The 27696-nt window shown below is 38.1% G+C and overlaps 1 protein-coding gene across 3 annotated transcripts in view; it reads left to right on the forward strand.

The window, feature by feature from the left end:
• Positions 1 to 3982: 3982 nt before the first annotated feature.
• The window catches only part of CCDC50 (coiled-coil domain containing 50), an 86648-nt gene continuing 62934 nt past the window's right edge, over positions 3983 to 27696 (forward strand). For all 3 annotated transcript variants that reach the window (XM_058730846.1, XM_058730848.1, XM_058730847.1), the window contains exon 1: positions 3983 to 4719. In XM_058730846.1, coding sequence (XP_058586829.1) covers positions 4671 to 4719 — 49 coding nt within the window. In that variant the 5' untranslated portion in view covers positions 3983 to 4670. The remainder of the gene's footprint in view (positions 4720 to 27696) is intronic.

Below are 27696 nucleotides of genomic sequence, written 5' to 3' on the forward strand. Positions count from 1 at the left end.
CTAGTCCCTGCCAAGTCTTCTGGGTGAGATTCTGTTGCCCTGGCTCCATATAGGTTCACTGTCATCATTGTTGCTTGCCTGCACTCTCATGGAAGTCATGGAAACATCTCCTAAATGACAGTCCATAGTTGTTTTTTTTTTCTTTTTTTTTCCATCTTAGAAATATATTTATCTTTAATAAATAAATTACCTTTAAAAAATAGGCTTCAGGACATGATAGTATAAGCTAAAGCTTCCTCTTGGCAAAGCGAGATTAGTTCTGGTTGTTTCTCTAACAAATTTTTAATTATGTCTACAATGTATTAAGGTCTAGGTTTTCTCTTAAAGTTCATTTCTGAAAAACACATTTTTTCTTAAAAATTTTACTTTTTAAAAGGTATTGCTTGATCAGCATAGTCATGATCTGCATTAATAATTCTTTACCAATTGCTTTATCCAAAAATTTATTCAATACACATTTTATGAGCAGACACTGTGTGCCAACACTGTTCTATGTACGAAGGATACAGTAATGATTTATATAGACAAAGTTCCAATTCTCTTGGTAGATTGGACTGACAAAATAAACAAACATTTAAACATATAATATCTGCAGAAATTACTGACTTGGAGAGAGAAAAAAAAAAGAGTGGGCAACATATGGAATGGCAGGGATTAGATGACTATTTTAGATAAAGTCAGGGAAGTCTCTCTGAGAAAATGGCACTTGAGCAGACACCTGAATAAAAATGGAGGAGCACATCATGCAGTTATTTGTCAGGGGGTGGGGCAAGGGTAGGGGGCTTTCCAGGAAAAGAGATCAGTTAAGTGAAAAGGCCCGTGGGAGATAATGAAATAAGCAAAAAACAAAAACGAAAAGAAAAACAAAACAAAACAAAAAAACAACCCCCAAAACAAAACAGAACAAAAACATTTCAAGAAGGAAGGTACAATCATATCTATTAAACAGGAACAACTGGTTTATCGTGAAGGGCTGAAAACTGAATTGAGGATTTGGCAACATGAATGTCATTGTTAACGTGATAAAAAAATTTTTTTTTTTGGAGTGACGGGCCTAAAAAGTATGGTTGGAATGGGTTCAAGAAAGTATGGGAAGCAGCAAGAGGAGATCATTGGAATAGATAAGTATTTCACAGAGGTTTGTTGTGAACAGGTAAGGGAAAACAGTATATAATAGATGGAATTTTAGGTCAAAGTGTATGGGGTTGTTTTGATAATGTCCATCTTTTGATAAATTCCATCTTTTAAAAAAATTGTTATTTATTTTGAGAGAGAGAGAGTATGTGTGAGCGAGGGAGGGGCAGAGAGAGAGAGAGAGAGAGAGAGAGAGAGAATATCCCAAATAGGCTCTGCACTGTCAGCGCAGAGCCGGACATGGGGCTTGAACCCAGGAACCGTGAGATCACAACCTGAGCCAAAATCAAGAGTTGGACATATAACTGAGCCACCCAGGCACCCTTCCTTTAGCCTTCCTTTAACTTAGGATTCTTATTGACAATACAATTGGATAACTATATTCATTATTTATTTAACAAATATCTATTGAGTGCCTCTTATGTTCCAGGCACTATTCTAGGCATTAGGGAAAGTAGTGAATAAAACAGGTGAAAAATTCCTGCTCTCGTAAAGTTCACCAACTAGTGCCACTTGAGGTTGTCTTTTGAATGTTTTAGTTTTCTGACACGACCAAACTCTCCCCAGTCCAATCCACCTGTTCTGTTATTCCCAAGTCAATGCTCTTCACATAGAAAATGTATCATATAACTCTCCATTTACAATAATCTACTCAATTTGTGGTTTGATACTATCTTATAAGTAAATCCTTATTTCTCCTTTCGGCATTTGAGTTGCAATTCAGCCCTGAATTGCTTGTTTGAGATATTCTTAAAATTAGGGATTTGTACCTCCTCTGGGAAGCCTATCTTTTGGTTCTTTTTACTGCAAAATTGACATTTCAGGACATTAAAATACATCAACTACACAAACTCACTATACATTCATTTCCTTTTAAATAGTTAAAAGATATTTAGACATTTCAGTCCTGTGTTGGAAGGTGCTGATCCTGTAACCCTGAGCTCTAACTGCTCAGGTTGGGGGTAGATACAGAATAAGGGTGGAGCTGGGGAAGGATAGCCTAACTCTTGGGGGATTTGCAAGGTCATCCGGTCCAGCACCTAAAAGGGGTTTCTGGTCCATTTCTTTGTTGAAAAATCAGGCAGCTGATTTCCTAAACAACAGGCATGACTTTGTATATATGTGTATGTTTTTCTCTATGGCAGAAATATGGATGTTTTCAAGGAAAACAAAGCAGTGACACTTTGGCATATCTTACCATATTATATGGAGTTTAGGCAGAAAACAGAAGCCCCACTCAAAATGGTTTAACTGAAAAGAATATAATGAAGGGACTATGACAGAGTTGTGGGTATGGTTAAGAGGACTAGTAATATGGGAAGCCTTTACAACCCTAGGCAGTTGAAGAAAATGGTATTATTAGAGACCCATGAGAGCTGGAGCCATGGAAAAGAGGCTTTGAGACAGGCATTGTAGACAGAAGGACAGGGTATGGCCAAAACTTTGGCCTAGTACAAGGGGGAGGGGTGTGTAATTCATATGCTGGTATTTTTCTCTTCCCTTCTTTTGATCTTCTGCCAGTGCTTCTCCCATTGGTCCAACTCAACAGGAAGCACAAGGCAAGGAGGTCCTGGTAGTGTATTCAAAAATGTCAGCTCCCAGGGCAGAGCATATCAAAGAAGTAGAGACAATGGATTTGGAGAGGGAAACCAAAAATATCTACTGTAAATATTTTCTATGACCACAAGAATTAAAAAAAAAAAAGTCAGTAGAAGGCAGGGAACTTAAAAATCACCATAAAAGTAACTTTCTAATATTATCTCCTTCCTATTCAGACATTTAACTTACTAAGTGTTCTTTCTGCCTAGTACCCGATCAGCAAATGTTTTCTGGAAAGGGTCCAATAATAGTAAATATTTTAGACTTTGAGACCTAAGGGGCAAAATTTAAAGTATTACATTGTATTTATGTAACCACTTAAAATATAATCATTTACGGATCTAAATTGCAGTCATTAAAATCCAGTGGGCTGGATTTCTCTTGTAAGCCATAGTTTCCCACTCTCTGGCCTGAAAAGTCTTCTAAATTTTTGCTAGCCTAAATCTGCCTATTTTTCAAATGTCAATTCCAAATAAAACCTCCATATGGCCTGTAATACTGGGACTCTTTGAGTTATGAATGACAGGAAGTCAATTTTTACAAGCTGAAGAGAGTAAAATTACTAGCTTAAATTTGAGAGGATGCTGGAGGTAGATCCCAGAATCCAGGAACTGCCTGAACCCCAGCTACTCCAGGGACCTGGTTTGCTATTGTAGTTATCAGAACAAGCCCTTTTTATCTCTTTTATCTTTGCTCAGTCTACAGTTTGGTTTCATTGTTTATTAGTGAGAGCAAGGCTTCCCCATAGGAAACGGAAAGTACCTGTGCCTCTTCAGGCAATAATCCCAGGCAAGTATTCTTGACCTGTATTGGTCACACACCCATCCTTAGAAGAACGTGTGTGGGTGGGTGGGGGGGGGGGAAGGGTGGTGGTGGTAGAGAGGTTCTATGATTGCACAAGCTCAGGAGAGGAGCCCACTGCGGAGGAGGGTTTCCCAAAGGGAGGGAGAATTCTGTTGCCAGGAGATACAGATTTCTATTTTTGGGAGATAAAAATGTCACAATTATAGTACAATATGTGACATGCCATAAGAGAGATAATGTTTGAAACACACTTCATCACCCCCAGTACCTAACATCACATTTGGTAGACATTCATGCGTTTTTGATGAATGGATGACTCAGTTCCCCCAGCTGGTTGTGAACGCCCTCGTCTCTAAACTGGCCTAGATATCAGCTGTTGTCTAGTTCTGTAGGTTGTATTAGAGGTTTTCCGTCTCCGTATGTTATTTTTCGTCTAATCCGGAGGCAAAGCATGCCTGAGACAGAGCCAGGCAACAGGAAATCTCAGCCCAGGAACCAGAGCACAGAATGCTGTATATGCCGGTGACAATACCGATTACGTTCTGGGTGACCCATGTGGCCTTTTTGTTGAGGCCTTCAGAAGGACACAAAGGCCCCACCGACAGACGCGACCCTCCGTGGGGAGGGAGGCAGGGCCCCGGGGGCGGGGGCACAGCGGGGGCCCCAGCCTCGGGGGCGTCACAAGGCACAAAGGAGACAGCAGGGAGGCGGCCGCGGGCGCCTATCTTCGCTCGCCAGCCACTAGCAGTTGCGGTTACAGACCTGCAGCTCCCCCTCCCCCACCCCCTCCCCACCCAGGCCCGCCCGCCTTTCTGTCTCCTCTCTCCCTCCGTACTGGACGGCCCGGGTCCATTTCCGGGCTCCGGATATTTGGTATTGATCGGGGCCGGGGGCGCGGGAGCAGGTGGCTGCGGCGGGGCAGCTGGGCCGCCAGCCTGGGGCGCCGCGACCGGTCTCCCGCCGCCTTTGTCGCCAGCCCTTCCGAGGCGGCCGCTCCTCCCCCAGGTCGGCGCGCGCTGCCGGCCGGACTTTGCGCCGCGTCGGGCGCTGCTGCTGCGCGCGGGGCCGCGCTCGGGGCCGGCGGCGGCGGCGGGGAAGCGGGCGGCGAGGGGCGGCCGGGACCCCGGCCCAACATGGCTGAAGTTGGCATCGACCAGTCCAAGCTGCCGGGAGTCAAGGAAGGTAGGGGCCGGGGTGCGAGTCGCGTGGGGCCCCTCCCCTCTCCCAGCCCCGCTCTCTCCGGGCGGGGACGTCGTCCTTTCGGTCCCCGCGGCCCTCGTCCCTCCTCCCACCGCGGTGCCCTGGCCCTGGTGTCCTGGTAGGGGACAGAATTGAGTTGAGGCTCTACTGTGGTACCTTGGGCAAGTCCTTACGTTCTGAGCCCTCTTTCTCCTCTGCGAGACGGGGGGAAAGAGGATAGCACCACCCTCAGCAAGTGGTTGTGCAAATTGGTGAACGCTCAAGAGCTGGGTAAATCTGACTTATTTGTGTCCTTAAAAATCAAGGCCCAGCCTAGCTGGCGTGAAGGCTAGAAAGTGGGGAGGGGTTGACATTCAGTTCCTTGTGGAGCCTTTGTTTTGAAACTTGAGTCTTTCCCTCCTTCTGTCTCTCCACTTTTCCTAGTCCAGCGTCTGGCTGGCTGACTTTCCCACCTCCCTCAAGGTTTGAAAGTTTAGTCTTGGCACTGCCCTGCGCGGGCGGACGGATCAGAAGGTCCTATAAGCATTTTCTTACAAAAAGCAGGGGACGAGGAGGAATAGGGGACCAACTAGTGACCTTGATTTTTAAAGGCTCTTTATACTGATGCCCTGAAAAATTATGGCTGATTAGTACTGGACTGGTTTGGTTAGCAGTAGGTAGCCCTTTGACTTCCCTCCCCTGCTCTTGATCGGCTGCTCCAAGATCTAGCATTTTTTGTTGAAATTTTGGGTGCTGGATCACCTTAACCTTTAGTTATCTTTGGCTATTCTTTGGCCCTTGGAAGCGTGGAAATCCCAGAGTGTTATCTGAGCTTGCAAAGGTTATCTTTGTTGTGAATGTCATCTCATCTGAGCATTGTGACTTGTGGTGTCTTGGGAATATGGAGTTGAAAATAAGAATTTTTGTTTTCTTGGAACTGCATGTTTCATTGACAACTTGATTTGACTCTGATGGTCTTGTGATTGTCCAGGCCCACCAAGTAAGTTTGACTGCTTTCTTTCCCGGAGAGTTCCAAACACAGAGAGAGTCGCTGGTTTTATAAAGAATTTTTAATGAGGCCTAGCCTGTCCTATTGTTCCTGAAGGGTATTAGAGTTTAGGCTGGAGATTTTTCAACCTTTCAGTTTCCTGCAAAGCTTTGGTAAAGATTTAGGCATTCACATGTAAATGTAATTTTCACTGCACTGTCCCGACTGGTGCCTGAGTGATAGGAAAGGCAGAGCTATATACTTTGAAAGTCCTAGTCTCTGAGATTGTCTGGTTGTCTTTAGTCTTTTGAGTATGAGTTTTGCGGGTGTGTATGTGTATATATGTCTGTGTGTTGGATGTTTCTAAAGAAAAAGTGACCCTGTGTAGTGTATAGTGCTTCCTTGGGGTGGGTGATGAGTAGAGTGAGCATCGGAGTTCAAACAGAACTCCATGTAAAGTGTTAATCCTACTGTGCTGTGATTTTACCCAGCCCCTTGTATATGTTGATGACCTGGGACAAACTTGAAACTCACTTTCTGTATATGCATTTGTATGACTCTTAGGTCTTCTGGTTTCTAACCAAGACATGAATGATTTATTTTAATACATTCTTTCTCAGGGGGTTCAACAAACAGTTTCCATCTAAAAATGCAAGATGTTTCCATTCCTACCCCCTGGAATTTTAACGCATTTGAATTGACTTTCATTTTGCATAGTGTGGTGTTTGGCAATCCAGTTTACATTTCATGGGAAAGTGGTAAAGAAATTTGGTGTGGCTCTTTGATTAAGTTAGAATTAAATATTGATTGATTTTGAAGGTGGTTAGAAATTGTTGAGAAGATCGTTGTCTTTGTAAGCATCTGACTTTTCTGGTTCCAAGATTCTCAAAGGAAATGATGTGTTAGGCTAGGAACGTCCTAAATAGTTCTGTACTTTTTGCTCTGGGAAGTATTCAAATATAATAAAGTATATCTCTCTCTAATGTAACTCTTCATTATGGCCTAATAACTCCTTAACAATGTCTTTGAACCCTAATTTAAAGAGAATAAAGCTGGTGCCCATGTTTTGGTAAAGCATACACATTGAGATTGTTCTTAGTACTGAAATTTCCAACTCAGTTTGAAAAGTAAATTTAGTGGTAAATTGTTTAATACTCTGGCATAGGTTTTTAACCTTTGTTTTGAAAAACCTGTCTCTTCCACTTTGTTTCTCATTCTAAATTCTGGTAGGTTTATATGCAATTACAATTTGGGTCATGGACTTGATTTCCAATGTTGTGGGTGCCTGTTGCTTCCCACTGCCTTTTCTTTTGGAGGGGTTCGGGAACCCTGTGACCTTTGTTGTGAACATCTCAACAGAGGTCATGGGTAACAGCTGACATCAGGGAATATTTTAATATTAAATTTTTTTCTTTTCTAGGTTAAAATCCAATGCTTGCTAAAGATATCCATCATTGGACAGACCTTTAAAAAAATAAAAAAAACAAACAAACAAGACTACAGCAGTGTTTTTACCTTGGGAATCTCTTAAAATAGGGACAAAGGGACACATCTGAGTTCATATGTAGGGGAAAAGAATTAAGTCTAGCTAAATGTCAACACACATTATTTCTGGTTTAAAAGCATATTTGTAACATATGTACACTTTTTGTAATGGAAATACTGTTGCCAGTGTTTAGGAATAGTCCTTTATTTCTTCTGAAATATTTGAACTTCTACCCAACAATATTTGGAAATAATTCCCAGCCATTGTTTTTTAAATCAGATGTGTAACTCAAATACATCATGCAATTTGTGGATATTAGACATAGGTTTAGTCAGGTTCCAACAGTATTCTGTAGGTCTCTTAGTTTAGATCACAGCTGGGAGTTTGTTTTTCTGAAAAGGAAAGTTGTTCCTCAGTTGACAAACTTTGATTTTTGGTCAATTTTAGCTTCTTTGCTGAATTTTCTTTCTGAAACAACAGTCCAGACCCCTCACTTTCTCTTTGCTCTCTCCAGTTAGTTTCCCATACCACTACTTAATTGGAGTTGCTCATTTACCATCATAATCTTGTCCTTTCTCCTATCTAACAAACTTTTGACACATAAAGTGTTGGTTTAAGAGCTAATATTCAAAACCATTTCTAGTCCCTTTTAAACTTTTACCAACTCCTTTGTAATTTTATAGCCTTTAGAGTTTTCCCATTTTTAGCCATTTAGCACTATACACCAACTTCCCATCAATTCCCAGTGCCAACCTTCTTTTTTCTTCTCTTACAGCAGTAAGAAATGTATTATGTGTTATGTGTTTGTACTAGTCTTCAGATGGAAATGGAAAGTTGTACCATCTCCAAAGTTGGTTAACTGTGTGTGTGCGCACATCTGAAATCAGTGCACCTAGCGAATTACTCCTTGAAGCAAGGTAGCTGCCTATTCTGAGAGAAAATCTTCTTTTGTGAAAGATAAAATTCGGTACATTTTCAGAAATATGTCTGGAAAGCACTGATTCATTTTAGGTCCAGGACATCCCAGTGGCATAATGAGGTGAATCAGAGAAATGGCACAAATCCAGAGTTTTAAGGGGAAAAACACAAAATTAGGTCTGGTGCAATAAGTTAGCCAAATTTTCTCCGGGATCTAAAGCATATCCCATGCACACTAGGCAATAACGTGAAGGCAGTGTCTGTGAGATGTACAGCATATGGCTTCAGGGCAAACTGATTTTCTCTTTTCTTCAAAATGCTACAGCACATTTTTTTGTTACTGTTTTTTAATGAGACAATGGCTGGATCTCCTTGAGTTGGGAGGTTTGTGTGGTATTTATCTTTTTTTCCCTTTTTTGGCTTCCGGTCTTTGGCATAGCCAGCAAATATGCAGCACATATTTGCATATGTGAGCGAATGAGTGCATGTATTATTAAATACTCCCTGTTGGTTCAGGAGTCATATCTCTGGCATAGTAATTCTTTCATATTCCTTCCCATAGTATAAGCACTGAAAGGGCAGGAATCATGCCTTTTAACAACGAGGATCACAGATTACAATGCCAGAATTAAATTTTTTTTAATTTTTTTTAACATTTATTCATTTTTGAGAGACAGAGCGTGAGTGGGGGAGGGGTAGAGAAAGAGGGACACACACAATCCAAAGCAGGCTCCAGGCTCTGAGCAAGCGGTCAGCACAGAGCCTGACGCGGGGCTTGAACCCACAGACCATGAGATCATGACCTGGGCCGAAGTCAGATGCTCAACTGACTGAGCCACCCAGGTGCTCCTCTTTTTTAAGTTTATTTATTTTGAGAGAGAGAGAAAGAGAGAGAGAGAGAGAGCACGCGCGCGCGCACACACACACACACACACACACACACACCACACACACACACACACACGGGTTAGGGGCAGAGAGAGGGGGAGACTGAGAATCCCCAGCAGGCTCTTTGCTGTCAGCACAGAGCCCAATGAGGGGCTTGAACTTACCAATTACGAGACCGTGACCTAAGGTGAAATCAGGAGTTTAACACTTACTCTACTGAGCCACCCAGGTACCCCTAATCTTTATTTTTGTAATGTTTATTTTTTCATAGGTGCATCTTAAAAATAGAATTCATCCCCAAAAGATATGTATAACCTAAAAAGAAAAAGAAAGAAAAAAGGAATTCTGTGCACTTCTATCCTTGGAGATAATCATTATTAAGAATAAAATTTCAGTGAAAACACCTCTAACAAATGCTCTTTTGTGGGTTTGATTTTTATTTGAGTAATAGTTTTAATTTTTTCCTTACGTGCAAAGCAACATTTCACAATTTGTAAGCTGGAAAGAATCTTTGACACATATTTAAAAAAAATGTTTACTATGTACTACCTATTGTGCAAGGGTAGTTTCACAATAAAACATGCCCTGTAGTGATGCACGTGGTCTTCACTGTGACGAACAAACGGTTGTGTAGAGTTTACAGTGTTGTTGTAAAGAACCCTCTAAATGCATATTGCACCCAAAATGCCTCTCACATAAAGGGAAAAAAAGAATCTTCCAGTTAGTTGCTGTATGCAAAAATGCAATCCTTTCTTAAATGAATGATTTTTTTTTAAATGGATATAGCTGTCATTTGTAAAATAAAGAGTTTTTTCATAAGCAGTTTTTAAGCACTAACTTTTTTTTTTTTAAGTATCGGTTCTTAAAGGACAACTTCTTCCATGTGTGACACTGTAAAGTTAATTGATATTTAATCAAAGGATCTCAGAGTAGAAAGCATTAAAAACCACTGATCTAAGCCAGCCTTCTCATTTTCCAGATGAAAATCTGAGGGCCAGGACAGGGAAATGAATAGTACCCAAGTGCTGAGGTTAGGTAGGAATTGGCACACTGGGGACTAGAATTTGAAACATTTAAAACTGAACATTTTCTCCTTTCCCACCCTCTCCTTCCTCTCCCATTTTCTCCCTGACTTTCTCTTTGTTTTCCCCTCCCCATTGTCATCTTTTTCTTTTATTCTGTAGATACATAAGATTATTTTCTAATGTGTTCCTTAATACTGTCTTATATTTAAAACAGAATGAAAACAATGACAAAAATTTCAGAGATGTTTTGAAATTATTTTAGGGATAATGTTTGATATGAATGTTAATGAGCTAACATAGGCTTTATTGTTTTATTTAAAACATTTTTTTTGGTTTTATTTTTTGTTAAATGAATTACTGAGGGAACTGTAGGAGGTCACAGTCCTGCCTCAATATTCTATCAAAAAATTGCATGTCTTCTCTGCTATCATCAGCCCAACAGGGCTATAACATTTAGAGGCTTGGACACTTTAAACTTATTAGGGAAATAAACTCAAAGAAAGCCACAGGCCACGTTGTTTCCACAGTCCTTGTCAGGGGTTCAGGAGTTTTTATTGAGATAAATGAATTTTCCTCTGTGACAAAAAGCTATGTGATATTCTGTTCATAAAGAAAGCATTTATAGATACCACAAAACCTTATTAACCTCTGTTTGAAATCCTAGTTTTCTAAGTACAGGAGCATATTTCTAAAATGAACCACTGTGACCTTTGGGGGGAAAAACAAACCTGTCACAGCTGTATTTGCAGTTTCAGAAGTAGCTAGTGGATGGTCAATTGAATTAATATTTTTAACTGATGACCGAGTTAAAGGTGTCCTGTGCTTCAAAATGTAAAATTAGGATACCCTAGATCTTGCATAAGACCTACAAAGGATAATTGGTTTTTATATTCAGGAGGACCTTGGGGGATTAGTTACGCCATTTATTCCCAGATGTTTGAATTTAGAAACCAGTGCATAAGGGTTCCCAGATATTATGTTTAGAAGACAGGATGGATGGGTGCCTGGGTGGCTCAGTCGGTTAAGTGTCTGACTCTTGATTTCTGCTCAGGTCATGAGCTCACGGTTTGTGAGTTTGAGCCCCTCATCAGGCTCTGCACTAACGGTGTGGAGCCTGTTTGGAATTCTCTCTCCCTCTCTGTCCCTCCCCTGCTTGCACTCTCTCTCTCTCTCAAAATAAATAAGTAAACTTAAGAATAAAAAGAAAAAGGACAGATGCATATACACAAAAACAACCATTTATTTTTCTATCATTTCATTTACAAAAAACCCCCACATACATTCATGTATGTATGTATACGTATGGTAGTTGGTAACCATACACTGATATAAAAACAGTGAAAAGTTTCTTATAAACCAGAACTAGGTGTAATCTGTTATTTATATATCAGTATTTTTTTTCTTTTTAGTCAAATTCATTGAGGTATAATTTATATACAGTAAAAATTCATCCTTAATTTACAGTTCTGAGTTTGACAAATATGGTCTTATACTTATTGGAACAATTAAGATCAGAACAGTTACATAACTCCCAAACTTCTCTACCCTTTTATCTGTCTCCCACTAGCCGTTGATTTATTTTCTGCCACTATAGTTTTGCCTTTTCAAAAATATTGTATAATTTAGATCATACAGTAACTAGTCTTTTGAGTTTGGCTTCTTTCACTTGGCATAATATATCTGATACCGTATTGTATGTATTAGTAATTCTGTTTCTTTTTATTGCTGAGTTCCAGTGTTTGGCTGTACCACCGCATGCTTATCCATTGACTTGTTGAACATTTGAGTTGTTAACCACTTTTGGTGGTTATAAATAAAGACACCATAAATATTTGCATATAGGATTTCTTTGGGAAAGCACCTATGATGGGATTGCTGGGTCATATGGTGAGTGTATGTTTAGTTTTATAAGAAACTGCCAAACTATTCTTCGAAGTGGCTGTACCATTTTGCATTCCTACCAGCAGTGAATGTGAGCTCCAGTAACTCTGCACCTTTCCCCACAGTTTGTATTGTCAGGGTATTTTTTTTTTTTTTTAACTTTTAGCTATTTTAATAACTGTATAATACCACATGTGGTTTTTAGTTTGCATTTCTCTAATGGCTAATAATGTTAAGTCTCTTTAGTCTTATTTGCTATTCTTACATGTTTGTTGAAGTATATGTTCTAAGCTTTTGCCCCTTTAGAAAAAATCAGACTGTTTTCTTGTAATTGAATTTTGAGAATTCTTTATATATTGTAGCTTCATGTCTTAATGTCAGATATTTTGCAAATGTCGATGGTTTTTAAACATTGGTGCAACATAAGATGTTCATGTTGGGAGTTTTACCATAAACACATTCCTGGTCCTCCTAGATATCAACTGAGTTTCTTGGAGACAGTTCCAGGAATCTGCAGTTCTTATACCCAGATTATATTATACTCTTGGACTTACATAATGGACATTTGTAATATACTGAGAATTCTCTGGCCACCCTAGTGAAGGAACCCTCCCTGCTCCAACCTCTCACATTTTTGTATTGGCAGCACATTTCTCTGTCAGTGTTCAAGAATGAGCATCATCTTTCCCCCCTCTAGTAATTGAAATTTGTTCCTCTAAGGTAGGGATCTGCACACTGTGGCCCATGGGCCAATCCAGCCTACCCACCACTTGATTTCATACAATAGGTAAGCTGAGAATAGGTTTTATATTTTTTAATGATTGAAAAAAAAAAAAAGAGGAAGAAAGATTGGTGAAATATGAAAATGATATGAAGTTCATATTTCAGTTCCTATAGGTAAAGTTTTGTTGGAACAAAGCTGTATTCATTGTTTACATATTGTCTGTGGCTGCTTTCACACTTTAAAGGTGAGATGAGTAATCGTGGCAGAGACCATATTAACAGCAAAGCTTAAAATTTTTACTATCAGGTACTGTATAGGAAAAAATGGTGGTTTCTTTTGAACCGTTTTTGATGAAAATTTAAAAAACTTCCTTATTTAGCCTTTTCTTGATACTTCAGTTATCACCATGAGCATCAATTATAACTTTACTATGTTGGTGCTGTTGGGGACTGTGGCTGATGGAACTCTTAGGATAGTGTATTTTATATTTGTAGTGACTTTTAAAAACTTAGACTTATATCCTGATTTTTTCTTTATTCTTTTAGGAAGAAAAAATGTACACTCCATATATACTTCTGGGTATTTCAAAATTGATTGTATAGATAGAAGCCTTATGCAAAATAAGAGTATGTCATATGCCAGCTCTGAGGAAGGATCTGTGAGCTTTCATGAGTAGAGGGCATGAGTAAACAGATTGAACTTTTTAAAAAAGTTGGCTTATGATTTTTAGCTTTTTACTTATACTGGCTTTCTTCAAAATGTGTTAACTGACATCTGCATGAAGGAAGTGTTACTTTGTCTTCTTAGAAACTTGTATCAGAAGTACCTAGGTTGATTTACCACTAAGCTTTGAAGGCTTAATGTGTGATGAACATTTCTAGTCTCGATACTGCTTCTCAGTTACCAAATACTAGGGGAGTCTCCACTGGACTTTTTTGGCTTTCATTTTTCTAATGAGTCATAAAGGCTGAGTCACTTTCCATTAACTTTACTCCAGGACTTTTAACTGTATATAGTAAAAGTGTGAGTGGTTTATAAGGGTGTCTGTCTTTCCCTCCTCACTGCCTCCCCATCAATGACTTTTTTTTTTTTTTAAACTGGGCTATATAGAGAAGTCCATGATTTACTTTATTACATTTGCCAGCATTTGAGTAGCACCTTTACATCAAATGCTTTAAAATGTTAGTTGTTTTTCTTTACGTCTTTACAATATAGAATGCTAGGATTGGCAAATACTGTCAAAAAGTCCTTATTGTCTACATGGGAGACCTGAAGTAGATAAAGAGAAGAAAGAGACTTGATTAAGGTCTTTGTTCCCCCCATCTGCACTTGTTGAGTTTGCTCTAACATTTGGGCCAACAGCTATTTGAAAAGAACTGTTCATTCTCAGTGTTTGTATTTACAGATCACTTTCTGGCGTTGCCTACAAAAGTTCCATTTTCCTATCTTTGATTGCTGGATTCTAACTTGACATGATTGCTTCTATTGTTTTCTCAGGTTTCCATGGTCCCACGTTATTATTTCAGATTGGGCTTTAGTGTACCCGCAGAGCATTTCTTCTTTTCTAAAATTTTTATAGTTACCCGATTAAAGCCTCACAGAGCTTATCTTCCAAGGTCATTTTAGCTATGTGTATGTTGGAGGGGAGAAACTAGAGGTTTAGAAAATGGTTAGGGAGCTACGGATAGATGCCAGTTTACCATGCTTTTACTGTGGACACCCCTGAAGTTCCGGAACATGGTTTCAGTGGTTTCTCGAGCTCCCCAAACTAGGATAATTACTAAACTTAAAGACAGGATAGCCAAATAATTTGTAGGCCTAACCCAGATACTTTGTGATTAAAAAGTGCAATTCTGTTAATTTTACGGAATAGATACATACTAGTGATCACATAACTAAAGGAGACATTGCTGAAATGCCCTGAGCAGTTGGATGTGATTACTGAGTGAGGTCTTTGTCACAAGACCTCTTCTGAGTATGTGAAGTTTTCATTGGCACTTAAAACCTAAAGGGTACCTGTCTGTCGTAGACTGTCTTACTCTTAATTTGTTTTCTGTTTTCTAATTGATAACTAAGTAAAACATGAAATCAGCTCTATAGATTATAGAATAGAAATCATGAGGGTGTCATTTAGCTGTTCATATTTGGGTTTATTGAAATTTTATTTTTATTTAGTTAGTTTTCTTTCTGTTCCCTCTTTATGGGTTCTGTCTGTATATTCCTCCCAAAATGTGGAACAGATATTGGAAAGATTTGTGCCAATTCAGAGGAGGTAAGAAATACAGACATTTGATTCCTTTTTACTTGGCAATATGTAATATACTTATCATTTTCTTCTTTCTTTTAAATGGAGTGGGCAAGGTGACATTTTTTACTCTATATACTTCTGCTATGCATCTTTTTAGTAGTTGAGCTCCTCCTAGAATTATTTTGTAGTATTTGATCTAGTTTACTGATACATTAAATAATTCTTCCCAATTGAAATCAGACTTGTAGTATACAATTTAATTTAATCTTAATCAGACTGTCTTCTTTCTAAAGGAAAATACCTTGAACCTAGACTTGTAAGACCTGGTTTCACATCTCCTGTTTACCACCCATTAGGTGTAAGGACTCAGAGATAACATTGTGTCTCTAAGTTTTAGTTGCCTTATCTGTTTTTTGGAGAAAATATTTACTGGGTTTGTGATTACGGTTAACTGAAGAAATGGATATGAAAACATTCTGTGAAATGCAGTGGCATACATTCAAGCTCTTGATAATATTATTGTTCAAGTTGCCCTGTAATACTTTTACTTTTAACCTTCTTCCAGACCATTGTTCCTGTGAGTCCTTATCCCTCTGCCTAGAGTTTCCTTCTATGCTATCCAAATATAGTGTGGTTTTTACACCCCCCACCCCCACCAGGCCTAGGTCAAGTACTCATTCTTTCTTGAGTCTACCCTACTTCATTTCTGTGATTTCTTCAACCCACTTCGAGCTACTTATTTCCTTAAGCAAAATGTTTCATTCTCTGTGTTAATTTACTCATTTTCTCTCAGGAAAAGACTGGTGGCTGACTGATCCCAGTATTTTGGGGGGATCCTTACACATAGGAGATACTCCAGAAAACTTGTCAGACTATCTGACAGCTTGTGCCCAGGGGGCAAACTGACCTAACTGGACTAATGACACTAGAGTAAGAGCTATGATTATTTGCATTCATTCACTGAGGTAGGAATAGAGGACTAGGAATAAGTCAGTTTTACTTTTTGTTGTATGATTTTTTTCCCCCATTTCTCAAATTTTTGTAGGTTGGTGTTAAGGTTAAGTCAAGGCCTGAACATACAATAGTCTCCTTCGGAGGCAGTGATCTTACCTATTTATGAATTAATTTTAGTTATGTAAGACTATGCTAATGTGTGCACATTTTCCAGGAATGTTATATAGTGTCATTTTGTCACTGTTACTAGAAGTGTTGGGTTCTGTTCAGAATTTTTATGTTTACTATTTTCTCTCTAGATTTATTTTGATATAAAGGGAGCAAGGGTCTTATGAAGCTTTACCTAAACAGAGCAAACATAGAATGTATTTTTAAAGTCCTTGATTATAAGGGCAGATAATTGTGAAGAATCTGAAAGTTTTGAGTTGGAGACTAAGATGGATGTACAGATTGCAAACTTGAAATGGTTTATGATCAAAAGAGGGTGGAAAAGCATGAGCAAGAGTCAACTCAAGAGTGTTCTGCTTTGGGCATGGATATACTCTATTGTACTTATTTTGGAATTGTTTTCTAACTTAGGGCACACTGTTTAGTCTCTTTCAGTTTCATATGGTACATAGGAGTTAACACTGCTTTAAAAATGGGCAGTGCTGCAAAAAATAAATTTATACTTGTAGGCAGCCATTTTTTCAAATGTTTAAAAAATCGCCCAAATAATTTTGACTTCTTAAAAACCCACTGAGGCAAGTGAATCCTCTAGAATGGAAAGGATTTGGATAACTTGTTTTCCTGTTCACAGGTGCAGGCTGTCCCTGATTTTCTTTCAGTTCTCTGCAGGGGAATTGCATGTAGAAGGTCCTGAAGCTAGTTTCAGTAGCATTGCTGAGAGAAATCCAAGGCATTTAGGAACACATTCTAGTTGAACTTAAAACATTTAGTGATTTTTAAAAAAATTTTTAATCTTGATTTATTTTTGAAAGAGAGAGAGAGAGAGAGCAAGTGGGGGAGCAACAGAGAGGGAAGGAGACACAGGATCCAAAGCAGGCCCCAGGCATTGAGCTGTTACACTGAGCCCAATGTGGGGCTCAAACTCACAATCTGTGAGTTCATGACCTGAGCTGAAGTTGGATGCTTAACTGACTGAGCCACCCAGGTGCCCCTGAAACATTTGGTGATCTTTAACAAGCCTTCAGAATATGGAGCATACTCACTTTTCCAGGCTGTACTGTGGTCATCTGGCCTCACTTAAGCCTTTTAGTAAATGACACAGTTCACATTTGTATTCATTGGACAGTAAGTGACTGATAACATGGTCTCATTTTACCCTGATACTAAAGGCTCTGAGAGAACTGCTAGTTAAAACAGGAAAAGACTACTTTTTTTTTTATAAGGCACCAGATTGAATGGAAGGTTATTTTAAGATTTATTGGTGGTTGAAGCTACTATACAGATGAATAAAAGCAGATGTTTGCCATTTTGTATGGTAGAAATAGTTAAACAATCAACGACGTTGAAGAAAGCAGTATTTGGTGCAGGAGAGAACACAACAGTCATCCTATAGGGTAGTCTTTTTTACAGGCTGTGATTTTCACATTTTAGATGATGTGTTGGTGTCCAAGATACAAATGTATATGAGTTACCCTGAATCAACTATATTTTATGCAACTCTATGTCTTAAGTTGGATGCATTCTTAGAGATAATTAGTACTGTTTCCTTACAGGTCAGGACATTGAGGTTCTGATTTGGAAAGTGACTTGTCAGAGGTCATTTGGTGAGTGGGTGACAGAACCAGAACTAAAATTCTGACAGGTATCTGGAATTAAGAACAGAGCTCTTTGTACTTTAATTTGCGTGTGCCTTATATGCTACAGTAAAGCCATATTTCTATAAATTGGGCAAGAAATATCCACATTTCTTATAGGAAAGATACCAAAATGGCATGTGGATTTGGCAGAAAGCTTTCACCAGAGCAACTCAAAGAATAGAAATTAGGAAAATCCGTCTAGTTTTAGGCATTCACTGTAATCTACGTGTGAAGGTGTTTATATTTTGACTGGCTATACTTCTATTCAGTGGTCTACCCTCCTATCATTCTTGATGTTGATTAAACTGTAATTACATGACTTTCTCATATAATTCTACTTTGCTTTCTAACTCTGGACATTCAGTTGAAAAGAAAAGTTTGAAGTGATGGAGCTTATTAAACATTTTAGACATACTGATTTTCCTTTAACTTAGGTCCACAATATGTATAGGAAACATATTCTCCCTCAGTTGGACATAAGAGGTTAGAAAGAGCTATAGAAATGTAGTAACTGTTAACAAAAAAGAAATGTAGTAACTGTTGATTAAATTTTAATTCTTTGATAGAAGAAGAGGAAGTAGTGTTTGCATATTCTGTTATGGATTCTATACTAGACAAGTGACTAGATCTGTGTTAATCAGTGACTTAGTTAGGGGACCTGACTAGAAGAAATACTTAGTAGAACATAACTAATTGTAATAATTCATTAATTCTGATGATGCCAATAATAATAGGTTCCACTTCTTGAATTTCCTTTTATTGAGTGACAGATGTATTCCTTGACCCTTCACTTACCTAATTTATTTCTCAAGAAATCCATTCTCATTTTACAAGGAGGAACCTGAAGCTCAGAGATTAAATAACTTGCCCAAAGTCTTGTAGCTGTTAAGCAAGCAATATTTGAATCCTGATATATATAGCTCCTGTTTGTTTGTTTGTTTGTTTGTTTCTCTCTCTGAAACACTTTTTAAATAGTAGGACAAATCCAAAGCCGGATAATGTTGTCACTTCATATACCCTGTTTATTTTTGTAATTATTGAAGACATCTCAGCTTCCTCCTTATTGGAATTTGCCTCCAAGCTTTGGTTTGTGCTTCTTTCGTCCTGCACCACTAGCTGAGTTTCCAGCTTTCTTTGGAATAGAGAACCATCCAAAGTTCACATCTAACTTAAATACCACTAAAGTGAATAGAAATTTTTCTCAAAAAAAAAAAGAAAAAAATAGGGGCGTCTGGGTGGCTCAGTCAGTTAAGCGCCAGGCTCAGCTCAGGTCATGATCTCATGGTTCGTGGGTTCCAGCCCCATATTGGGCTCTGTGCTGACAGGTCAGAGCCTGGAGCCTGCTTCGGATTCTGTGTCTCCCCCCCTCTCTCTGCCCCTCACTCACTCGTGCTCTGTCTCTGTCTCTCTCTCTCTCAAAAACAAATAAACATTAAAAAAAGATTAAAATAATAACAAAAATAAAACAAAAAAAAAATAACCTGTATGATGAACTTCATAGAGAGCCAAAGTGGTTGACAGAGTCACTTCTTAAACTCCTTGCACAATTCCCTGCTGTCAACATAGGGGTTCTCCATGTGTGCTTTGAAATATAGGCTAACTTCTTCTAGTTTACTGGTGGATTGCTTCCTTCTTCTGTGTAGACTGTATTTCTAGGAAATCTGATTTTAATGTAAGCTTACTTATATTATAATTAGGAAGATAAATCTCCTCAACTTCTGGGGAGGCATTCTCCTAGTTTCTAAGAAAGTACCCATGATCTCAAGATATCTTATAGAAAAACACATTCCTAGTGGGTAAACATGACCAATTATTGAGCATATGGCAGCATATCAGAGTAGAATTCCAAAAATCTCAAGATTTACCCATTTGTTTTTTATTCATACTTTTAGATTTATATAATCCAAGATTACTGGAAATGTTGTAGACTTCTGGCAGATGGTTACCAGAGTGAAAGTGTGAGTAGTACAATTTGCTTTAAGGGAGCAAGATTCTAAGAGAATCTTTTTACCATGTCTACTTAATCCCATGACCACTACTTGAAATAAAGTTTTGGGGGGCAATTTTGAGTATTACTCTTGATTTCTTGAAATTGAAATGTGTTTACTAATCCTAATAGGAAAAAAATGCTAAAGTATCTACTTGCAGAAGAGAAGTTGAAAGTGGAAATATCTGACTCAAGGGTAAACAGAATGTGCAGTAGCTAGTACTTAAGGAAACTCTTCTTGTCATATGAAGCCAATAAACCAAAATGGTTTTCTTTCCTTGGTGTAAACTTGTACTTAAGCTGGGTTGGATGTGATCTTTTGGGTTTTAATGGGCATAACTGGGTTTATCCTACAGGGGTTTAAGGAGATGGGTGGCTTTTCTTTCTAGGCTAAGGCAAACAGAGAAACCAACACCATTTGAGGGCTGCCAAACCATCTGAGGGCTTGTTTAAGTGCCAGGAAAAGTGCCATTCAAATATTGGAACAAGAGAAGGTCGGAGTTTCTTTAGGGATACGTGCAATCAAAATAAAAGCAATAAATTCTTACAGTCTGGATATTCTTACTGGAAATTGGCTTTGAAAAAAAAAATCCTGTCTGCTACTGTTTATCTAAGGGTATTTAAGTATTTTGGGTATTTTGAGGACTGTTTGTGGTTATCAAGGGTCTTTTGTTTTCTACATAGAAAGTCTGACTATCTCCATCAAAATAATTTGTGAATATGTAATTTTTAAATATATACATTTCCTGCAGTACTCAAGTCCTTAACAGTGGTCGTTATCACTCTGTCATTTCAGGTGAGCAAACGTAAGTTATATTACTTTGTTCAGGATTATTCATCTAGTGAGTGTTAGAGCCAGGACTGTAATCAAAGTGAGAGTACTCTTGGTTACACCATACAGTATCCTTATGCAGTGAGTATTCACTGAGTACCAGTGTTCTGTGTAGTGTATTGGAGAAAACACTGTGTAAAGAGTTTCATCGTTTTCTAAGTGTGATTTTGCTAGTCTTTTTATGGTCAAATATGAAATTTTATAAATCCATTTAAAAAGTAAACTGAATCATTTTAAAGCAGGAGTTATTTCTTTTAAATCATTTTTATGATATCAAAAGTAATTATTTATTTAGCTGCTGTGTAAATTCATATATTCCTGAATTGTTCTGAAGTGGAGCACCCATGTAAAATGCAATTGTTCTTTAAGGAATTCACCAAAGATAGTAAACTTAGGAGAATCGTCTCCATTTTTGATCAGTTTTATTTTCAAGGTCATTTGAGATTCACAGGTACACATTGGCTAATCAGAATGCAGAGTTCTTCAGTAAGTGTTTGGTAAGTAAGTATTAGCGATCTGGTGGGTTTATTCAGTAGCAGGTATATTTCCCAGAATTTAATTGCTTTAACTGTATTTAAAATCAGTTCACTTGCCTTTCTAAGTGGAGCTTTGCTCCTTTGTTTCTGTGACTATATGTGCACAGTTGCTGTAGAGCAACTTTTGATTCTTTCACTCTGGTGAAGTTAGCAAAACTACCATCGCTTTAGGACTAAAGAAAAAGAAACAGGTGAAATACCATACAGGAATTTTGAAGATAAATCAGTGGTTAACACAAAACCAATAATATATTCAAAACCCTTTCTTGTCCATACTGGTAAAGTAAGTTACATCTGTTGGCCTAAAATACTATGTGTGTGTGCCTGTGTGTGCTTATACACACATACACAAATGATTGAAATGGCTTTAAATGCTACTGAGTAGTCTAGTTGTCTAAATTATCAGTAACCTATCTATCACACTGTGATTATTGTTTAGAGCAGTGCTGTCCAATAGAACTTGTCTGATGGTGGAAATGTTCTATATTCCACACTGTCCAAAATGGTAGGCATTAACCCCATATGGCTATTTAGCCCTGAAAATGTGGCTTGTGAGACTGAGGAACTGAATTTTCAAAATTTAATTTTAGTTAATTTGAAGAAATTGCTACATGTGAGTAATGGCTACCATTTATATTGTGGGGAAAAACAAATTGTGACCCTGGTGGATGGAATAATAATGATGAATCAATAGAACATACAAATTTGGTCTAATTTAAGGCAATCTTTTCTAACATCTGTTCTAATATTGGATGTTGTAGATGTACATCATATGGGGTTTTGAAGGGTCTTACTCGTGGTCACTTGGTAGGACTGCAAGGACAGAAAGAACCCAAGTGCCAGTTTGTTGGGAACTCAGATGAAGTGACCTCTAGGTTGAGCTCATTTTGAGATTAAGGGATGCTTCTGGAGAAGAAAGAAGCTCAGTTTCAGGGATTTGCGTTGGTATCTAGATCTGCATTTTCTGAAAATAGATAAAGTCTGAGTTGTCACTTTTCTAGAGCAACTTTTTTTGTTATTGCCAACACAGAAAAGTTTGGCTTCAGAGTACCAATCCACAAGGTTGATGCCTGCAAACCCAGAAAACTTGTGAGATTGTGTTTGTGGGGTTTTTATCCTTTATGGTAACTTGAGTCAGATACTTCCTTATGGAAAGCTTTATGTGACAGTTCTACCAGGATGAGTCAATACTGTCCTGTTTCTGCCCTGCCACCTCCCCCCTCCCCCCACCCATGTTGTCACTATTCCTCTCACCCTCAATCTTTTGCTCTGTCAAATGGAAATTCCTGACTCAGCCATTTTCACTTTTCCAATAAGTTACCCAGTTACTCTGTGGTCTCTGATAATGATGTAGATGGTTTGTGATATTAAAGTAGTACTTCTGATTTGGTGACTTACATTATCTCAGCATTTTCAGAACCCATTTGCCTGCAGTCTAGTGTGTCTGTGGTTAGCTATAATATATCTACTTGCCAAACTAGTGGTTTGGGTTACTGGGCTTTTCATTTAACTTCGAATTTGGGGGATTAGAAAAAAAATAACTCAGGAACCTATTTTAATAAATTGCATCAGAGTGAAATGTTGGAATTATATTAATTGTTTTGTTTTTTAAAATATCTCCTTACTGTGCTCAGTCTTGTGCTTTTGTTGAAGATGTGTGTGCGTGTAGGCACACGTTTAAAACTCATACTTGAACTATTGATGATGTCCATTATGTAACTTAGTGCTTCCTATTTAAGTTCCAGCGTGACAACAGTTTAGTTGCATATTTGCTGCTAGTAAACATTTCTATCCAGTGACGAACTGGTGTTATTTCTTTTTTTAGGTCATGAAAACTGAGCAACTTTTCATATTTCCCTGCTTGCTTTGGTTCTCAGGAAGATCAGATACAAATTTGGGGACTTATATGGACTTTATTTTTGCTAGCATACTTTTTCCCTTAATAACAATAACAAAAACTTTCATTCTCAAATGACTCAGGACACTAACTCCAAGATTCTGAAAATTCCTATCGGCACCTTAGCATACATTGCATTCTCTGCTTCAAAATGCCACATTCGTCTTATGCATCCTGCTGGGTTATTTAGCTTAACACGTATAACCTCATCTATATTGTCATTTTTCATAGCCTTGGGTCTCATCTTGGAAGTACCACTTCTTTGACTATGTGATCCTTGGCATTGTTATTCCAACTCTCCAAGCCATCATTTCTTTAGAAATTGAGTGATAATGTTTAATTGTGGTGTAAAGCGACCAACAGTTGACCACCTGCCTGAATGGACCACCTTTATAGATATTCTAGGATTCTTTCAGCTTCTATCCATTACTATACATATATTATAATATATCCAAAATTTGGGGGATGGAAGCAGAAACCCTTTACTGTCATTTTAGGTAATGTAGGTAGACATGCAGCTCCTTAGCCTTTTTCAGGTGTGCTGGAAGGTGAGGATGGCTCACACCTGCAAAAAATGCAACTTTTCACGGTATGTCATTTGTATTAATCACCATTTTTCTTAGGAGCCCTCATTTCCACATTTATTTGAAAATCATTATCTCAGGCACTGGGATAAATGTTGGAGAGAAAATGATCCATAATATTTTTCCTGCCTTTCAAGGATCTTGAATGTATGCTGGGGAAACAGATGGGTAAATTCATTATAATATGATTAGTGCTACCGTACTATATTTACTATATGCTGTGAAATCACTGGGGGAAATATAGCATAGGTAAATCTGCTGGGTGTGTGAGAGTCCATTGTGATGGTTTTGGTTTTATTCTATAAGATTGGATTAGTAGAGAAATGACATTAGAATGAGGGTTTGAAGACTGATTATGATTTTTTTAGATAGTGGAGAGGTGCCTCAGGTAGATAGAACAGGTTTGTGCCCAGCCCCCAGTGTGTGTAATGGTGACTAAGCTTCCTTCAACTTGGAGGATGCTCCCATTCTCTGTGTCCCATACCCACACCAACCAACTAAAACATAAACAAAACCCAGTAACCATAAAAATCCCCAAATAGTTGAAACATTGGTTAATGATACTTGACTCAATCACTTGTACAAAGTGTGGATGAAAGTGTTTGTCTTTCAAAAAGGAATTGTAGAAGCCTGTGTGCATTTTTCAGGTAGTTTAGTAAGGGGGGGGGGGTGGTAATAATTCTACTAAAGATAAATATTCCAGAAACGTGGATCTGATTTAATGATATTATGCGTTTCTTATCAGAAGGATCCTCTATCTTCCAGACAGATGGAATAACCATAGTATACGGGATAGAACAGGGGATTTGGAGACTTGATAAGAATAATAGCCCTGCCATTGAATACTTCTGACTAGGAACAAAGTAAATGAGGATGGAAGGCCTGTGTCATTTACTAGTGTTTTGTCAGCCCAAATTAGGTGCCACTCTCCTTCTTCTGTCATACTATACTTGGATTTTGTTAATTTCAACAGGATGGACATCTAGGACATTAAAAGTCAGAGAAGGAGCAAAAGTTTCAGTTACCCTTTATTCCCTAGTAAATTAATTGTTCAGACATTACTGAGATCTTATTCCCATCGTTTCAATTTCCTGCCTGAATGGGAAGTTTCAGTTGTCAGAGTGGTCAGTGATTCAAAGCTATGTATGCTATTTTAGGACTCATAATTGGGGCAGATGGTTACAAGAGTGTCCATGGTCCATAACTGAGCATACCTAAGAAGCTCCCGAGCTGACGGTGGTAGTAATGGGGGGTGAGGGTTGGTTTTGGTGTTGTTATTAGTGATGGTGATATTGATATCCTCTTGGTCCCTATATATGTAAAATTTGTTGGGGATGAAAATGTCAAGGACTTGGCATTAGGATGATAGCTGTTCATAGTTTTTCCTGCATTCTGTTCTCTTTTACTCAGGCAGTTTTATTAGAGCTTTAAATAAAGAAAAGAGACCTTTCTTTAATAAATTAGGGAGACATTCCTTTTGAGGGGCAACAAACAAAGGCATAGGGGTTTACATATGTTATTTCTTTGTACAATTTGTCTTTAACATCTCTTGGACACATTATTCTGAAATTTATTAATACTCTCTTTGCAAATGGAGAAAATCTCATTGATACTGGATGGAGAGTAGGGGAGATGGGGCAAGCTGGTTAGATCCCAAAGGGAAATTTTCCTTGGAATTTTCCACCATTGTCACACACAGCTTAGGGTTTTTCTTGCACATCACCCAGGAAACACTGTGAAATGAAAAGAACTTTTTATTGCCCTTGTTTTTCAGAATTGAATACAGGCTGACTGTGATTGCCAGAGACTTATTCTTGGGAGAGAGTGAGACAAAATAAACAATATCTCCCATTTCATTGCTCTATTTTGGGCCCTGGAACCCACCTTCTGAGCACATGTGCCATCCTTACCTAAATTCTGTTGTATCCACAATTTCAAACAACCTAATGCATATTTTTATTTTATTTACTATTTAATAATATCAACTCTTCTTAACGTAGTGAAATATAGACTCATTACTTCTTCCAGGTTTGGTTTCCAATTCATTTGTTCATTTGTTGGGCAATCTTGGTCAAGTCACTTTATTTCTCTGAGCCTTAGTTTTCTCATAAATAAAATGAGAATATTGGTAAAACCTTTACCTTCAGGTAATTAGGAGGAATGTATATGAAAGTGCATTGTAATCAATAAAGTGCTATATCAATGTCAACTGTGGCTGCCTGTCATTACCAAACTTTTCAACATAGAATATGTGTCTGGAACATCATCCTCATTCATAGAGGCTGTTTTCATGTGTACAGAACAAAGGAAAACAAGTATCATCCCTGTTCTCAAATCAATGAGTATGTATTCCATCTGTTGCTAATAGCATTCACACAAAAATAGAATAATTCACAAATTATACCAAGACATAAAAGGCAGTACAGACACAGTTGAAAGAAATAGTTGCTAGTGAATGTATTATTAATCGAGGCATTTGTATGTGGGTGGAAGCTTGTAAAGACTGAGTCATAGGAATTGTATTTTCAGAAAGTTTGGGGTGTGAGTACAAGAAGGACAGAAGGGGAATGACTTCTTCACTCTTCTGGTTTGTGAGAGTTAATTGCCTCCCCACCTAGAATGCCTGCTTCCTCTGCCCATAGAAATTTTAACCTTCTTTTGAAATTCATTCTGTATGTTAGCTACTTTAAGGTTTCTTGATATCTCTGAGTCACTGCTATTACTTACAACCACCTCCAGTTCATAGCAAGCACATTTCCTCCATTATTTATGCCTTCAAAGAGTTTGCTGTAGTTCTTTATAGCATTTATCAAATTATATTATGTTTATGTACCTTTCTGTCATCTCTACTTTCGTGATGGCTTGGGAATGACTTATTTATCGCAAGAGAGCTCAGCAAATGTTTGTTGAATGAATGCGTTTACTAGGTACATACTATGTCATTTGTGTATTTAGGGGGATCCACAAATGAATGAAAATCACCTTTTTCTTCAAGGAAAATGGATGGGGGGAGAATATGTGTGTGTGTGTGTGTGTACACACACACACACACACACACATATATTTTTCAAATATATATGCTACTTCCTATTTCTGAAATTTGCTTGGTTTAATGTAAACTAAATCATTGTATACTTAATATGTATATATATGGATTAAAAAACACTAAAACTATTTCATTTAGTGGGAATGGAGAAGGTTTCTAGTTTTTATTTAAATGATATCTGAAAGTGTTACAAGTCTCTGTAATGCTGTTGTAACAACAGAACTTAATTCTATTTATAAAATTGTTTTCGTCTTTTGGCTATGGATCTTTCACTGTTTTTTGACTTTATTGGCCAGTGTTTCTTCATTTCTTTTTCAATTAATGAATATCTATTGAAGTCTCATTACATGCTACATCCAGTGCATATAGAATTGTGTGGAAGGTACAGAGATTAGTCCCACAAGGTCCTTGCCCTGAAGAGTTTGCAACTGGTCACGGAGACAGCTGTCTATTTGCATTGAAGGATAAAATGTGTTTCTTTCTGTTGATGCTCTTCAAAAGCAAGGAGGTAGAGTTGCATGATTAGTTTTCAAAACAGACTTAGCTACCATGCCTTAATTTTGGGGAAAATGTTTGGGGTCAGAGGGAGGAAGCTTACAGGACCATTGAAGTTTGGATGGGAATGGAGAGGAATGATGGAATGGCTCTAATGGCAAGATCAGCTTGAAATTTGAGTGAGTGAAAGTGAACATGGGAGGGAAGAAGTCTGAGAAGTGGGAGGGTAGGCATTCAGGGCCCAATGATACAGCTTAAGTGTGCCTGCAGGGAAAGGTGGTGAGATGAATTGATGCTGTTTATCCTCCTATACTGCTTATACTGTTTACTTCAAAGTAGAGTAGATTAGGGAAGGAGCAAAGATCCAGGCTCTGAATTTGGCCTGGCTGTGAAATGTTTTCTGTAATTCCCAGTCTGGTTACTGATTTACAAAGGTGGCTGGATGTGTGGTTGTTTTCCAGCTTGTGTTAAGAGTCATGATGCAGAGTGTACAGAGGCACATCTAGAAAGGAACTAGAGTGGATGCAGAAGAAACTGGAGTGAACACATAATACTTGGCATAAATGAGATCATGCATTTGAAAGTTCTCAGTAAACTCTGAAATGCTAACTCGGTGTATTGACAATACAATTCTGTGTATGAGTGTGTGCACTTCCTTTAGTCATTGAAGATCTTCTAGATTCTCT

The sequence above is a fragment of the Neofelis nebulosa genome, chromosome 5, assembly GCF_028018385.1.
Source record: "Neofelis nebulosa isolate mNeoNeb1 chromosome 5, mNeoNeb1.pri, whole genome shotgun sequence".
NCBI lineage: Eukaryota > Metazoa > Chordata > Mammalia > Carnivora > Felidae > Neofelis > Neofelis nebulosa.